This window comes from Xiphophorus maculatus, chromosome 18, assembly GCF_002775205.1.
Source record: "Xiphophorus maculatus strain JP 163 A chromosome 18, X_maculatus-5.0-male, whole genome shotgun sequence".
In the NCBI taxonomy this organism is placed as follows: Eukaryota; Metazoa; Chordata; class Actinopteri; order Cyprinodontiformes; family Poeciliidae; genus Xiphophorus; species Xiphophorus maculatus.
The window spans coordinates 1741793-1758216 of record NC_036460.1 but is presented as its reverse complement, the minus strand read 5'-3'; the positions used below and the strand labels follow the sequence as shown (position 1 = coordinate 1758216).

The window sequence follows — 16424 nt, the reverse complement described above, 5'->3', positions numbered from 1 at the left end:
CCCCGAAACGGCGGAGACGCAGAGTCCGAGTTTGACGGTCAATCACTCCGATAAAGTGATGACGGGCCCAGCGGGAAATGGAGGACGGGGTCGGGGAACATCGTTGCTGCCACCGGAGGAGGTGAGGAGACGGAGGGAAGGGGACACCGACAGTCCGTTCGTGCGTCTGTCTGCGCTGCAGTGGCGGACTGACCGCCAGACAGCTGCGGTAACGTTAGCAGCTAGCCGCTAACGGCTAGCCTGAACTGGGTTTAAAAATGCCAGATTTTAGTGTAGCGTAGTTCATCAAACCGGGTCTGACTGCTGTGAATTAAAACACGGTCCAGTTTTAATCTGGAGAACCCTCCCTCTGGTTCGGCATTCAGAGAGAATAGCTAACTCAAATAATTTCCATTATTTTGTGAATTTTAACGTACTGCATTGTGGTTAGCGTTGTGTTTAAAAGGAGCGTCAGCTACGTGACTGGGCGGTGACTCCAGCCGCTGATTCAGTCGTGAAGGGAAACCCGAACCAAACAGCGGCTCGGCGTCTCAATGTGAGCCGAAATGACCGCTTCGGCTCCCGTTACCGCCCGAGGAAACGTCCGCAGGGAACAAATATGCAGTTTTCCGGCGCGATCAGATTCCAGGAGGCTGAATGTTTTTCTGAACGCTGTTTCTTCAAGGCTTCTTCCATCTGAAGATGTTCTGTGATCCTCATTTTATTCAAATGTTCAAATATATTAAACCAAATCCGTTCTCAAATCAAATTGCTGCTACTCCTTACTTCTATATGGAAAGCCAAACGTACAAAAAACAACAATAAATTATAACTGAATCAATCTGTGAATAATCATGATGAACTATCAGTTTTGATAATGCTTTTGATATTTAAATAACCACAATTTTATTTATTAATATTTTTAAAATAAGTTTTATGTCTGTCTACGGTATTATCAGGTGTTGAAAATTGGCATGTTTGCTTTAATGCGTAATCACAATGTATCTGGTTTACACCCATGTGTTTTGTATTTTAAATATTAAATAAAAAATACAAAATAAGAAACATTGAATCCCTGAAAGTGAACATTACTGACAACAGAAAGTATTGTGATTCCTAACTTCCCATAATTTTTAATTTAAAAAGCAAATAATCATTAAAAACATGATCGTATTGACATATTTCTGTATGATGGGATATGGGGTATTTATTCAGAAGGTTGTAGGGAATGAAGATAAAACCGACCATGTATTTTACGGGGGAAAAAGTCACAATAAAAAAATCTAATTTGAGATTCAAAGTTGAAATTCTATGATTTGGATTTGGTCCATAAAGGTGATATTTAGATCAGACATGATCAATGGAGCAGGAGAATGTGAAAAGATGGAGGTTTTAAAGAATGTGGACAGTTTGTAGATGTAAACTGGTTTCATCCAGTTTTTATATATTTTTAATAATCTGATTGAAACATGAAGATCCAGTTCAAATCTCCCAGAAACAGACTTTAAAACATGTCGTCCTGCAGCAGAAATAAAATAATGAACGTGTCAATGAATGCAAAAATAAATCTAAATAACAAGGACAAAAGTACCTACTGCTAAATATTCTTGAAGATTTTTTTAACTAAATCTGTAATTTACTAGAAAAGTTTTTATTACAGTTGCACATTTTATACATTTTTTTCTTATAATCTGTGTTTTCTGTGTACATTTTTGCTCGTTGAACTGGATCGATTGTATGACTGGATTTTGACATCAGAACTGACAGGAAACGACAAATCTGGAAACTTTGAGCAGATTTGGTGCCGGCAACATCAAACTATTATAAGAAAGATTATCAGAAAAGCAAAACATCAAAGTAAAAAGCTTGAACAAGATGCTGAAATAACAGCTGTGCTGGAGCAGGGGTGCACCTAAACCGTGCAGGAGACCGGGGCCCCCAGGACCGGATCAGAACCCCCCTGGCCCCCATTTAAAAAACTGGAACCGGTCCGTCTACTGCTACCTTCAGGGTCTGTTTGGAAATATCAAACTCATATTTCACGTAGAGACTTGATCAGATCAGGGAACTCTCCATCTGCAGCCTCCAGGGGGCGGTACTGTGCTCCAGGGAAGCCTCCAGAGCCGGTTCTGGTGGAAACCGGACCCGAACAGACTCAGTTCTGCTGCTGCGGTCCAGAACCAACTGGCGATGGACGCCTGCTCAGGCATCAGACGCTGACGCAGCTTTACAGCCGCCGCCGTCGCTCCTGCGCAGGGAGCCTGTTGCTAGGCAACAGCAGGGAGGCAGAGGAGGGAGAGTGATGTCACCTCAGTCTGCAGCGAGGCGTCCGTTTGGTCCCTCATTGTTTCGGGTTTAAACGTTTCTGGTTCTGTTTTTATTCCTGTTGATGAAATGAGAATAAATGGAGGACCAAAGCTGGAAGGATTTCACTTCCTGTTTCCTGCTGAGAGGAAAACCGAAGGAGGCTGAGGCGTCTCATGCAGGTTCACCTCCACCCGTCGTCTGGCAGCCGCTGCCGGGTCGCCATGACGACGAACTCCGACTGACGGCGTGAAGAGGAGCGGGTTTGGTCCAGGCTTGTTTGTGGCGTTTCTGGGGAATTCCTCCGGCCAGCAGACGGCGCCGCTGAGCTGCAGCTCTGTGGTTTTTTTAGGTTTTGATTTTTGTAGCGTTGGATGAGAAAATCAAAACCTAAAGAAAATACAGCGCTGAGTGGGAGAGCAGCGGGAACCCGGAATAAACATCTGGACCTCAGGGGTGTCCAAAGTGTGGCCCGGGGGCCATCTGTGGCCCTTCAGAAGGATTTTATTCGGTCCCTCACCTCAAGTTAAAAATGGTAAAAAACTGGCCAAAAACCCCCAAAACAATTGATGACCAAAAAACTTTTTGCTTTTTAATTATATGTTGGTCTAAACTTTGACAGAAGTTTAAGTTTATTTTTGTTCTAGTTTTGTCCTTTTTTCTACATTCTATGTTTTTTTCTTTATGTGTGTGGAAATGTTAAAAATGATTTTTTGTTCACTGGCTTAAACTTAATAAAATAGTCAATTTTTCTTTTATGCAATAAATTATGTGGCCTGCTGGTAGCTAAAATTTTCCAGTCTAAACCAGTTAGACCACTGGTTTAGTCATTCCTAATGTTGTTCCTGTAGAACGAACCAGAACCAGAATATTTGCTGTTGTCGGTTCTGAACTCTGAGGGTGAATGTATAGGAATATGAAAGATAAAAGTAAATAAAAAATTCAAATGTCTTGCAGCCAATCAGAGACCATCTTTAACTGTATTGTTTAACTGAATCTTTTGGGTTTTATTGAATAAAATGTTCTGATCAGACGCCGTGTTTCAGTTTTATTCAGCCTACTTAGTTTCTCTGAAGATAAAATCTGTTTCTTCCAACAATCAAATGGAAAACTGTTTTTTCCAAGTTCAAGCTTCCTGATTTTAACCTTACATATATTTTTTAATCTTAGTAGTTGCTTTGATCTTTTTTTTTTTGGACAATTTTTCAGTCTGAAATGCAAGAATGGATGAGCATTTGAAATAGTTTTGAATATCAGAATAAAGATATAAATTGGACAATCCAGTTGTTTTTTTAAGTTATTGAGAAATTCTGATAAACCACATAATATGGAGATATCTCATTAAAAATTAAATGGTATGAATAAAGAATAATACTCAGTGTCCCCATAAATTAAAATAAACATTTAAAAAATCATTTTAATGGGAAGCTCATTTTGTCAGATTCCATTTATTTGTAGATGTATATTTATTTTTTGACACTTATTTTATAAGGCTACTTTACGTATTTCAGGGACTTTTAATTTTATTTATTTATATATTTTTAGCTCCATGTTCTAATATTTAAATGAGCGGTCTCTGGCTGGTTCTGCTGCTCCAGTTTGGTTCGTGATGGCCGACCGATTACGTCATCATGCAGCAGACCCTGCAGTAGCTTGAAGCAGCCACCAGAGGGCGCCGCGTTAACAGCTGGATCCTGAAGCGGGAAGCTTCAGTGTTGGAGATGCTGAAATGTTTTCTCCTCTGTGGTTTGATGTTTGGCTCCGGAACAAATGAGTCACAGTAAAACATACAAATATTTAAAATACCTTTTATTATTTTAGTTTAGGTCAAACATTTACATTTAAACACAATGATACACATTTCCATAAACATTTGTTTGAAAATTATTAGACTTGGACTTAGACTGACTTTATTGTCATTTTGCATGCACAGGGTGAATACAGAACCAAATTTTGTTGCATTCGGCTCAGGACAATGTTTTGAGCTTTCAATGTTGTGAGGTTACTCCAGAATAAAATAAAATACAGTATAAAATATGAATATAGATATGAATATAAAATATAAAGTGCAGGACTGACAGTAAAATAGAAGTTATTTAGCTCTGTACATGTGCAAGGTATGAAGTGGAGACCAGATTTTGAGTGCAGTCCAGTTAAGAGTTCAGCAGTCTGATGGCAAGTGGGAAAAAGCTGTTTCAGAACCTGGTGGACCTGCACCGGATGCTGCAGAACCTCTTTCCAGAGGGCAGCAGGGAGAACAGTCCATGGTGGGGGTGTGAGGGGTCACTGATGATGTTTCGGCCTCAGGACACGCAGCGCTGGGATGAAATGTCCTGAATGGAGGGAAGGGGGGCCCCGATGATCCTCTCTGCTGTCCGCACCACTCTCCTCACATTCTTCCTTAGGAAATATAAACTTATAAGAACTATATTATCCTTCATTTTAAAGAGAAGGGAAGGTTTTTCAATAATTCATGTCTAAAAACAAGCTTTAAATTCCACTTTTCTAAAAGATTCCCTGTTTTTAAATTATTTTGATGATTAATTGGATAAAACAATGGCACATTTTTATTATCTTCACTTCAACTTATTTTATGTACAAAATAAAAATAGAGAAAAATATAAATAAACAATTAAATTCCTTTTGAACCGAATTACATTATTTTATTGCTTGAAGAGTAGTAACAGCATTCTAGCTAGGCTAGCTCGTTTGTTTGGCTAGTATTTACCCAGGATGCCCTGCGCTGCAGTCCACTTCCTGCTTTTGGAGCGATCTGTGGTCCACTTGGCGTTCACATATCAAACTACACCAGGGTTCACTTCAGCTGAACAGAACTAGGTTTGTAGGCGGATCAAACACGTTAACTGTTTGATCGGTTAACGTGGATCAAACAGTTTAACAACAAATTGAGCCTAAGCATCAAAGAAAAGAGATTTAATCCAAACTTTATACTTTAAACTTATGAGACCAGGTAAATGTTTTGGATGGATCTGTTATTCAGACACAAACAGGGTCACAGAGGTCACTGGTGTGATTGCATCATGTTTATTGTGTCCTGTCTCTTTAATGAGCCCCAGTGGAGCTGCTCTGGAACAACACTGAGCCCAGAGGACGCAGTCTGTGTGGACGTTTGGACGCTAACAGGACAATTAGCACGCATCAAGAAGCACAGGAGCTCTCTGCTGTTGCTATGGTTACTGCCGCCTGTTTGTTACGAATAAGTTTTGTTTCAGACTTCAGGAAACTTCAGCAAGCTGACAGGTTGCGTCAGGGATCCTGGATTTGGATGATGCCTCTGCTCTTTCTGTAATATGAATATAAAATCCTAAGTTATAGAAAATTCCAACTGGAGAAACTTTAGAAAGAAAAGGAAAATTTTATTATCATGGATGATTTTCTGCTTCTAGTTAAGAAAGTCAAAGAAATTCTATTTGGATTTGATTAGTCAAAACCAAGACCAAGCAATAATCCAATCAATAATGGTCAATAATGGATTAAATTGATTAGAAATGAAGGACAAAACATTTAATGACAACAAGGACAAGGCATCAATAAATGGAAACCAGGAGGATTAACTGAAGGAGCCACTGACAACCAGAACGACCAAAAACCAAACAGAGAAGGAAACCAGATCTGGAACAAATGATTTGACCAAACTGGTTCCAGTCTGACCTAAAGAACCGAGTGTCTTTGTGTCAATCGGTAATTTCTCATCTGAGCAGACAGAAGTCATGTGGGGTTCCCCAGGGCTCAGTCCTGGGGCTCCTCCGTACATGTAGGCCTGGAAGGGCCACTCATTTTACTGCACCACAAATTGCCCCAGTAATTTATGAGATAAATGATATTTTGAGACCATTATGAAGTAACAAAGTTTCATTTTGTAACGAACACTTCACACTGAAATGTCCTAAATAAAACACGACCAAAAACAAAACGAACATAAAAAACCCACAACTGAAGCCATGAATGAAGAACATTTCCATGACCAGAGACTAAAGCCTCAGATCAGAGAAACTCATCCAGGCGTTTCTCTTTAGTGGCTTTGATTCTCGTCTTCACAGGTCTGACTGACAAACCAACGGTCCAGAACCTGCTGGTCCAGAACCTGCTGGACCAGCAGGTTCAGCAGGTTCTGCTGCTGGAGAACCTGCTGCTGCTGGAGTTCTGACTAGAACCAGGAGGATAGAGACACCACCCTCAGTGTGGTGCACCAGAGAAATGAGTAAAAGACCAGAGAGATTAATCTCAGACTCTACAGGCCTCCGTTTGCAGGTTACAGTTCATGATAGAACAATTAGAAACAGACCAAGGCGGCATCAATCCCACCAGCTTTGTTTAATCCGCTTTGCTTAGAAAGCCCGTTTGGTTGGCGAGGTGTGAACGCTAATCGAACCTCTGGTCCTCCAAACCTAGGTCTGGGTTCAGTTCAAGTGAACTCTGGTTCGGTTTGAATGTGAACGCCAAACAGACCAGAGACCGCTCCAAAAGCAGGAAGTGGACTAGAGCACAGTGAGGAGAAATGGCTCCTGCTGCTAAAATCTGACGCCTCCATCTTGTTTCCATCTGGTGAAGAAGGAAGTTGCTCTCAGTGTCTTCAGAGGTTTTTGTGTCGTTTCCTTCAGTGGTTCTTGGTGCAGCGCCCCCACAGGCCAGGAGGGGAACAGGTTGGTTTGACTCAGAGAACCACAGCAGCTGGAGGTGGAGCAGATGATGAATTTCTGGTTCCAGTAGAACCGGGTCTACTGGACCAAAAGGAGGAGAAAACGTTGCTAAATAATTAGTTTGGCAGCATTTTCTGTTTCCAGTAGGAATGATAAATGACAGAGTGACAGACAACATGTAAACCCTGCAAGTAGATGAGGTTTAGTAAACCTATTATACCCTGAAAATGGAAGAAATGTTGCTGTTTTGGTCCCTAATGGAACCCAGTGTACCGGACTGTCAGGTGGGAAACATGCTTCGGTTTGTTTGGGAAGGATTCTCTCTCTCGTTGGTCTCTGCTGACTTTAGAGGATATAAAAGCTTCATGGTGTAACTCAGCTCCTCTCTGCTCATCATGACTAACTCTTCACAGGTCATATATTTCACTCTGACTGCCTACTTTGACATTGGGAGTTTGAAATACTTGTACTTTATGATGGTTATGTGTTTCTATGTTCTGATTATCAGCTGTAACGTCCTGCTGATCGTGGTGATCTGTTTGAACCGGACCTTACATGAACCCATGTTCCTGTTCCTCTGCAGCCTGTTTGTGAACGAACTGTACGGCAGTTTGGGTTTGTTTCCCTTCCTGCTGGTCCAGATCCTCTCTGACGTTCACTCCGTTTCTGCTCCGCTCTGCTTCCTGCAGATCTTCTGCGTTTACAGTTATGCAGCAGTTGAAGTTTTGAACTTGGCCGTCATGTCTTATGACCGCTATGTGGCCATCTGTTTTCCTCTGCAGTACAGCTCCACCATGACGGATAGAAAGGTTGCGTTGCTCATTGCCCTGACCTGGGCGTTGCCTGTTCTGGCCACTGTGGTTCTGGTGTCGCTCAGCGCCCCGCTGCAGCTCTGTGGGAACGTCATCGATAAAGTTTTCTGTGGGAATTTCTCCATCGTTAAGCTGAGCTGCTCTAACACCAGCATTAACAACGTTTACGGTCTGGTTCTGACCGTCGTCTCCATCGTCGCTCCGCTCGTTTTGATCCTCTACACCTACGGAAAGATTCTGGAGGTGTGTTTCTGTGCTACCAAACAGACACGACAGAAAGCCGTCAGCACCTGCACGCCTCACCTGGCCTCCATCCTGAACTTTTCTTTCGGCTGCTGTTTCCAGATCCTGCAGAGCAGGTTTGACCTCAGCAGGGTGCCTCCGGTGCTGGCCATCGTTTCGTCGCTTTACTTCCTGACCTGCCAGCCGCTCTTCAACCCGGCGCTGTACGGCCTGAAAATGGCCGCTATCCGAGATGCGTGTAAACGTTTGTTATGTGGGGAAAACTCAGCTTCTGCAGCAGCTTTTCATGCCTGAGAACCTTCAGCTTGACTCAAGCTCTTCTTCTTCTTTTCGTTGTTTCCAGCCTCAGGTTTGATGTTTTTCATTATTGAATCATTTTCAGTTTGTAGATGAGGAATCATTTTTAACATGTTGTTACCGACATTTTTCTCTCTATTGATGTTTTTTTGCTTTGCGGATGTTTTAAAACAGGAAGTAAAACTTATTTTCATTTCATTTTCATCATAAACCATGAAGGTCCTCATGGGGCAACTGTGGTAAAAAATACTGATAAAACTGTTAAAATGGGACCTTAACAAATTTTACATTTAGCATCAAAGTAATTCATACAAACAAAAAAAAAAAATTTGACTAATAAAATACAATTTAAACACACAACTGTTATCTTGAAGTTCTCTTTCTGTGTCAGTCTGGAGCCTGCAGGGCCACAGAAACGGCCGTGGCGGGCCGGGTTTGGCCCGCGGACCTCAAGTTTTACACATCTGCCTTAATGGAAGAAGGAAAACATTTTCCAAGCTGTTTTATTTTGTCGAGTGTTTGGGAAACATGAATGTAAAAGTCAGAACAGACGACCAAATAAAATGTATTCATTTCATCTAAAAACATATGCGTCAAACTCGAGGTTTATTATTTGTGGAAGCAATAAAAAAAAAATTCAAGCATGTTTAAGGTTAAAATAAATTTAATGAGCTGGAAAGTCATAAAAATGTTTGGAACAGTAAGATTTTTGTTTTGAAAAATAGGAAAGAAAGATGAGCTGTGGACAGTATCAGTTTAAAATTTTTAGTAATGAGTAAATATTTCCCAAACATAATGATCACATCATGTTCAGCAGTTTTAATTTGTTGCAGTTTTATATAATTATTACACAACGAGCTAGAAAAAATATGAGACACCAAACGTTCAACCTTAGAGCTTCTTTTTGTCATTTATTTATATTAATTTGTAGCAATGAATAACAATAAAAACAAGCCAAACAACATAAGGGGACTAACATAAAAAAGCATAAAATTAATAAAGAGGAAATATCCAAATCACCAGACTTTTGTACATGAAGTGACATTTGAACAATAGTGTATTTGGGCCATTGCAGATAGAAACAGAGGAAACTCCCCCCCCCCCCCCCCCCCCCAAAAAAAAAATCCTATTTCAGAAAATTTCTATAACAAAACATGATAATTTCTGAGTGTGAAAAGTCAAAAGTTTGCTAGAAAAACTTTCTATCTAAGAAGTCACTATTGCAGTAATCAATTAGAGTAAAGATAAATGCATGGATGAGTCTCTGTAGATCTTGATGGCCCATTATAAATGTTCTCCAGATGATAGAAGGCCGACTTTGTAACCGTCTTTCTGTGGCTCTGAAGGTTCAGGTCAGAGGTCAGCCTGAGCTCTAGTTTCCCACTGCAATAACTGAAGCTGAGTGCTGATTCTAGATCGTTCCTCTGTAGGTCCAAAGATAAAAACTTCAATTTTATTTGGGTTTGTAAAAAAAAAAAGAAAATTGTGAATAACAAACCTACAGTGTAGTCATCCTTCCACCAAACTTTCCCCTGTGCAGGAAGCAGCCAGGCAGTGGTTGTTGTTCTGCCATCGTTGTGCTGATGCTGGAGGCGTGATGCTGGGCGTCGCTCTGGCTCTTTAAGTGAAGCTGAAGCTGATCTGAGCTCAGTTTGCTGTGACTCTGATCCAACGGCTGCTGGCTCCAGCTGGGAGGCGTTTCCACCGTTAAAACTCTGGATTCCTTCTTTATTTGGTGGAAATGATTTAATTTGTTTCACTCTGTTAATTTTTATAAACATGAGTTAGTTTTTCTGATTAGTTTCTCCAATAACTCACCTCTATGGTTGTTTTACAAACTAAAATTAGGATGAAATTAAACTCCTCTCAGGTTTTGTATTTGACTCTGACTGCCTATGTGGACTCTGGTTCCCTGAAATATTTCTGTTTCTTTGTCATCCTGTCTCTGTATGTTCTGATTATCAGCTGTAACGTCCTGCTGATCATGTTGATCTGTGTGAACCGGACCTTACATGAACCCATGTTCCTGTTCCTCTGCAGCCTGTTTGTGAATGAACTGTACGGCAGTTTGGGTTTGTTTCCCTTCCTGCTGGTTCAGATCCTCTCTGATGTTCACATCATTCCTGCTCCTCTTTGTTTCCTGCAGATTTTCTGTATTTATACGTATGCAAGTGTAGAGTTTACTAACTTAGCCGTCATGTCTTATGACCGATACGTAGCGATCTGCTGTCCTCTGCAGTATAACTCCCTGATGACTTCACAGAGGATAGTTTTCCTGCTGTTCATCATATGGCTGCCTCCCTGTCTAGCGGTCGGGGGAACGGCCTTTCTGAGCTCCTCTCTGCAGCTCTGTGGGAACGTCATCAATAAGGTTTACTGTGACAATCACTCCATCATCAAGCTGGCCTGTAACGACCCCACAGCCAATAACATCTATGAACTAATCATGTCTTTCCTCACAGTCTGTGTTCCTGTTTCTGTTATCGTCTACACCTACATGAGGATCCTTCAGGTGTGTTTCTCTGGGTCCAAACAGACCCGGCAGAAAGCCGTCAGTACCTGCACCCCCCACCTTGCTTCTATAATCAACTTCTCCTTCGGTGTTTCCTTTGAAATATTGCAGAGCAGATTTAACATGAATACTGTTCCCAGTTTTATCAGAATACTTTTATCTCTGTATTTTCTGACGTGTCAGCCGGTTTTTAACCCGGTTCTGTACGGCCTGAATATGTCCAAAATACGCAGCATGTGTAAAAAGCTGGTTCTGAACTCTGTGAGGAAATGTTCACCATGAAGAAGGTTTTTATTTTGGTTTCTGGTAAAATTAATACTTAATAAAATTCACTATTTGACTCCAAAAGGGATTTAAATTATTTATTTACACAATAAAAAGAATCATAATTCCTATTGCAATTATTTACAAAGAAATACTGAGGTTAACCTTTGACCTTTTGAAATAAATGTACAGTCCTGTATGGTAAATAGTTTCTAACTGTGTCCTATCCTGAGAAATAATGAACATAAAACCTGCAGGTGTTTGACTTTCAGTGCAGAATATATTCAACTTAAATTAATCAATTTAATGTCAAATTGTCCATGAAAAATGAAAAAATTATTTATAAACACACAAACTAAACCACTATTTTTTCAAGAAAAACTGCAGTAAAAATGTTTGCAGCTATATTTAGGTTTAAAGTGAACTTTTAATTTGACTAGAAAGCATCATTAATGTGTTAGAATGTCAGCATCAGAATCCTGACTGGAGTTATAACATTTCAACCTCCAGGACTTGGAGAAAATCACCAAAATTAAGTCACTAAATTAATTATAGCGAAGGTGACGCCAGTATCAGAAGTTTATCCTGTACTTGTTGGGTTGCAGCTGGGGGTCAAAGGGCAGCTGTGGCTACAATGTAGCTCATCAACATGTGAATGAACGGCCGAATAACTGAATGTCCTCTGGACTCTGGAGAGAAGATGAACCTTTTTCTCCTCCTTTCCTTCCATTTGCTCTCTGCCCTGTGATTTCTTTTTGAGCCTCTAAATTACAATTCATGGATCTTGTGATTGTAATTGCAAGATCCATGTAATTACATGGACCAATGTAATTGGTCACCTGGTCTCTGTGCAATTGATCAAACTGTAAAGTCCTCTGTCCCTGACAGGAAACATGTAGCTGGAAACGTGATGGAAGGCCGTGTGTCTGTCCACGCCGTCAGCAGAGGAAACGTGAACATAATTACATTTTTGATAACAGAATTTTTGCTTTTTGGATTTGGCAGTTGGCTGGCATATCGAGAAATTAGGAAAATATCATCAGCTGTTCTAGGAGCAGTTATGCTGCCAGGCCTCTGTGAGGCGATGTGCTGTTCTATCAACACTCGGACTTGGATGCTGTGTGACCAGAACCGCTAGTGGTTCTGTTCGCTGAGAAAACAGCCCGGATAGGTCGGAAACTCTGTCCTGTGGGACTGACCACAAATGTGGCTGTTAGGATTTCGCCATCAAGATGAACCACTGAGACTTTAAGGCAGACGGAAAATTAACGAAAATTAACGTAGTCTGCCTGTGTGTTTACCATCAAAAACAACCAATCAGAGCCAGGAGGAGCGGCTTAGTGCTGTCAATCAACCTCATTTACTCACTGCTAAATGTATTTATGAGAGAAACAACTTACTGTTTCAGGAAAACCCTTAATTCGCCATCGGCAGCCATACTAACTAGCATTAGCATTTGTAGCAGGCTGTGTTTGCAGCTGTAGAATAGCAAAGAGCAGCGCTAAGACCCTCCCCCTGGCTCTGATTGGTTGTTTCTGACTTAGCGGTGTTTTTATGCAGTTAGCACTGGGAGCACTGGAGCACAGATTATTTATTATGTTCTCACAACATAATGATAATTTTAACAAACATGTCAAAACATATTTTTTTTATTAAGGTTAGGTACTGGAGCTTTAATTCTTTTTTTTTTTGTCTTTTTTTTTGTCTTTAATCAACTGTTTCAACTGGGGCTGCACAGTGGCGCAGTTGGTAACACTGTTGCCTTGCAGCTCATGGGTTCGATTCCCGGCCGGGGTCTTTCTGCATGGAGTTTGCATGTTCTCCCTGTGCATGCGTGGGTTCTCTCTGGGTACTCCGGCTTCCTCCCACAGTCCAAAAACATGACTGTTAGGTTAATTGGTCTATCTAAATTCTCCCTAGGTGTGTGTGTGTGAATGGTTGTTTGTCCTGTATGTCTTTGTGTTGCCCTGCGACAGACTGGCGACCTGTCCAGGGTGAACCCCGCCTCCCGCCTGGAACGTAGCTGGAGAGGCAGCAGCAACCCTGCCGACCCCATTGGGGACAAAGGGTGAACAGAAAATGGATGAATGGATGGATCAACTGTTTCTCCTCTCTGTCAAGAGGTTCTGTCTTTCTCCCAGGCCACAGTTATTATTATTATTACTTTTCATAATTTATCTTTTCTGGTTAAATAAAAATGATTCCTTAACCAACAAGGACTGAAAGGCCATTCAGAGAGGAAGAATTCATCACTCTTAAAGTCGCCTAAAAAGTCAAACACCCTGCGGTATTAAAGAGCTGTCCTCTGTCTGATGAAGCTAAACTGTAGCATTTGGTCATAATGATCACAGTTAGTTTTGCAGAAGCTTACAGACCTGAAAACATTGAAAACAGCAGTAAAATACAGGGATGTCAGCAGGGTTTTGTTTAGGAACTGACACTAAAAAGGCTCCGATTTCAGTCCAATAGAAAACTTTGTGGTTGGAGAAAATGTGAATGATCATTCTGTCCCAAAGCCCGACCCAGGGACTCTGGTTCTGTCAGGATGAAAACTACTGTGAGAATATAATATTTTAAATTAGTTCATCTGCTGGAAAATCTTTCTAAAGAACTTTGCTCCAGTCAGTAGGATCCCTGGTTTCAACTCATGAGCTAAAATGCTCTTTTATTTTTATTTTCTTTTACCACAACGCCACCTATTGGTGAATCTCCCACATAAAATGAGTTGCAGAATTTGCTTAAATTAGCTTCAACAAGATTAGAATAAACTAATATAAGCAGACGTTATAATAAAGAAAATGTACTAATAATAACTAACAGTTACTGTTTGATGTTATGTAACAATAACAAACAATCTTTGTGTTGGAAAACCTTCTGTTTATTTCAGACAGAGTTTCTTCAACCAACGTGAGCAAACTGATCAGATTACCTCCTTTGGACAGAAAAAAGTCTCTTCCAGGTTTGTTGTATTTTGGACAGGTTCAGTCCGTACATCACAGGGTTAAACAGCGGCTGACACGTCAGAAAGTACAGGGACAAGAATATTTTTACAATATTTGGAACATGGTTTGTATTAAACCTGCTTTGTAAAATATCAAAACAAACACCAAAGAAGAAGTTAATGATGGAGGCCAGGTGAGGTGTGCAGGTACTGACAGCTTTCTGCTGGGTTTGTTTGGTTCCGTAGTAGCACACTTTAAGGATCTTCATGTATGTGTAGAAAATAAAACTCACTGGACAAACCACTCCAACAACAGTGCTCACAAGTCCATAAATATTATTGCCTGTTGTGTCTGAGCAGGTCAGCTGAACAATGGAGTAATTATTGCAGAAGACTTTATCGATTACGTTTCTACAGCGTTGCAGAGAGAAACTCATGGAGGTGAAAATGCTGACTCCGATACAGGCAGTTACACATTCAGCAACAATGAGAGCTGCGACTTTCCTCACCGTCATCAGCGAGTGATACTGCAGAGGATGACAGATGGCCAGGTATCTGTCGTAAGACATGATAGTCAGGTTAAAAAACTCTACGCTCAGATAGGTGTGAAGACAGTAAACCTGAAGGAAACAGAATGGGACAGAAATGGTGTGAACATCAGAGAGGATCTGAAGCAACAAGAACGGGAAGAGGCTGGTACTGCCGAACAGCTGATTGGCACACAGGGCACACAGAAAGACATACATAGGTTCATGTAAGCTCCTGCTAAACCCAATAACCGCACTGAGTAGAACATTAGAACCAACTATTAAAATATACATACACAAGACAATCAGGAACAATAAGTACTTTAACTGCTTGGTATCAAAGTAAGCCCCCAAAATCAAATATGGAGCAAGAGTTGAGTTTAACATCATCTGCATTTGTTGGAGCTGAAAGGAAAGTCACAGAGTGTTTAGGTGAAACAGTGATAAATTCTCATCACAGCCTGTAGTAAATGGAAATTAAATCAGACTTCAGCTGGAGAAACAAAATAAGCAGATTCAGGGATGGCAGTTCAGGTCACTGAGTGGAGGACCCACTGAGTTCCTCTGAACTGAGTTTCCTCTGCTTCTGCTTTTATCCTCTGGTTCCTCCTTCATCCCCAGGCAGACATAGCTGTCAAAGGACCGTTTCTCTGTCTAATTAGTTTTGACATCAAGACGAGTTTCATAAAAAAAAACTCAACTTCAGTTTGCAGACAAATCAAAAGTTGCATCAATCAAGCAAGTTTATTTATATAGAACATTTCAGCAAGAAGGCAGTTCAAGGCAGTTTAAAGTGCTTCACATCATAAAAACACAAAATACAGTCATAGAAGACACCAAACAGTCAACAACCGAGAAAACCACTAAATTACATTTTGCCATTATTTCACATTAAAATGTTGGTCAGCCTTTAATTTATTATGGTTCAAAAGCATCTCTAAACAGGTGGAGTTTTAGTCTAGATTTAGAGTACATCTCCCTGGTTCTAGTCAGAACTCCAGCAGCAGCATTCTGGACCAGCTGCAGGTTCTGGACTGTTGGTTTGTCAGTCAGACCTGTGAAGACGCTGCTGCAGGAATCAAAGCCACTAAAGAGAAACACCTGGATGAGTTTCTCTGATCTGAGACTTTAGTCCTGTGGTCCTGGAAATGTTCTGCAGCTGCTAGAAGGCCCACTTTGGAACTGGCTTTATATGGCTTTGGACGGTCAGGTCAGAGGTTAACTTGATTTCCAGTTTCCAGCTGGAATAACTGAAGCTGTATGTTAACTATGTATATATATATATATATATATATATATATATATATATATATATATATATATATATATATATATATATATATATATATATATATATATATCGTGTGGCTATAGCACTATAGCACTATATATATAGTGCAGGCATAGTGTACACAAACATCTGTGCAGAATATGGACTGGAAACCCCGAGATCAAAGTGGGAAACACCCCCAAAGGTGGCGGAGAACGCCAGAGCTAAGATCCTGTGGGACTTCCAGATCCAGACAGACAAAATGGTAATGGCGAACCAACCAGACATTGTCGTAGTGGATAAACAACAGAGGAAAGCCATTGTGGTAGATGTAGCGATACCAAGCGACTGCAACATCAGGAAAAAGGAGCACGAGAAACTAGAGAAATACCAGGGCCTCAGGGAGGAACTGGAGAGGGCCTGGAAGGTGAAGACCACAGTGGTGCCTGTGGTCATCGGGGCCCTCGGGGCAGTCACCCCCAAACTGGACCAATGGCTACAACAGATCCCAGGAACAACATCAGACATCTCAGTCCAGAAATGTGCAGTCCTTGGCACAGCCAAGATACTGCGCAGAACCCTCAAGCTCCCAGGCCTCTGGTAGAGGACCCGAG

The 16424-nt window shown here is 41.0% G+C and overlaps 3 protein-coding genes across 3 annotated transcripts; 2 read left to right on the top strand and 1 right to left on the bottom strand.

The window, feature by feature from the left end:
• LOC102217186 (olfactory receptor 52N4-like) lies at window positions 1-8602 on the top strand. The gene is made up of 2 exons (XM_005808256.2): window positions 1-121; window positions 7727-8602. Exons 1-2 carry the CDS (start codon window positions 59-61, stop codon window positions 8291-8293), a joined length of 630 nt encoding a protein of 209 aa, XP_005808313.2. The 5' UTR covers window positions 1-58; the 3' UTR covers window positions 8294-8602.
• Window positions 8603-10091: 1489 nt separating this feature from the next.
• LOC102217444 (olfactory receptor 11A1-like) lies at window positions 10092-11090 on the top strand. The gene has a single exon (XM_005808257.2). The coding sequence runs from the start codon at window positions 10119-10121 to the stop codon at window positions 11088-11090; it is 972 nt and encodes a 323-aa protein (XP_005808314.2). The 5' UTR covers window positions 10092-10118.
• A 2907-nt stretch (window positions 11091-13997) lies between these two features.
• LOC102217697 (olfactory receptor 1F12-like) lies at window positions 13998-14939 on the bottom strand. The gene has a single exon (XM_005808258.3). It carries the CDS (start codon window positions 14934-14936, stop codon window positions 13998-14000), a length of 939 nt encoding a protein of 312 aa, XP_005808315.3. The 5' UTR covers window positions 14937-14939.
• Window positions 14940-16424: the final 1485 nt, after the last annotated feature.

Excerpts from the sequence above, each read along its gene's own strand:
- LOC102217186 (XM_005808256.2), top strand. The coding sequence starts at position 59 with ATGACGGGCCCAGCGGGAAATGGAGGACGGGGTCGGGGAACATCGTTG. Across the intron at positions 122-7,726 it reads CGTTGCTGCCACCGGAGGAG|TACAGCTCCACCATGACGGA; the intron begins GTGAGGAGACGG and ends TTTCCTCTGCAG.
- LOC102217444 (XM_005808257.2), top strand. The coding sequence starts at position 10,119 with ATGGTTGTTTTACAAACTAAAATTAGGATGAAATTAAACTCCTCTCAG.
- LOC102217697 (XM_005808258.3), bottom strand. The coding sequence starts at position 14,936 with ATGCAGATGATGTTAAACTCAACTCTTGCTCCATATTTGATTTTGGGG.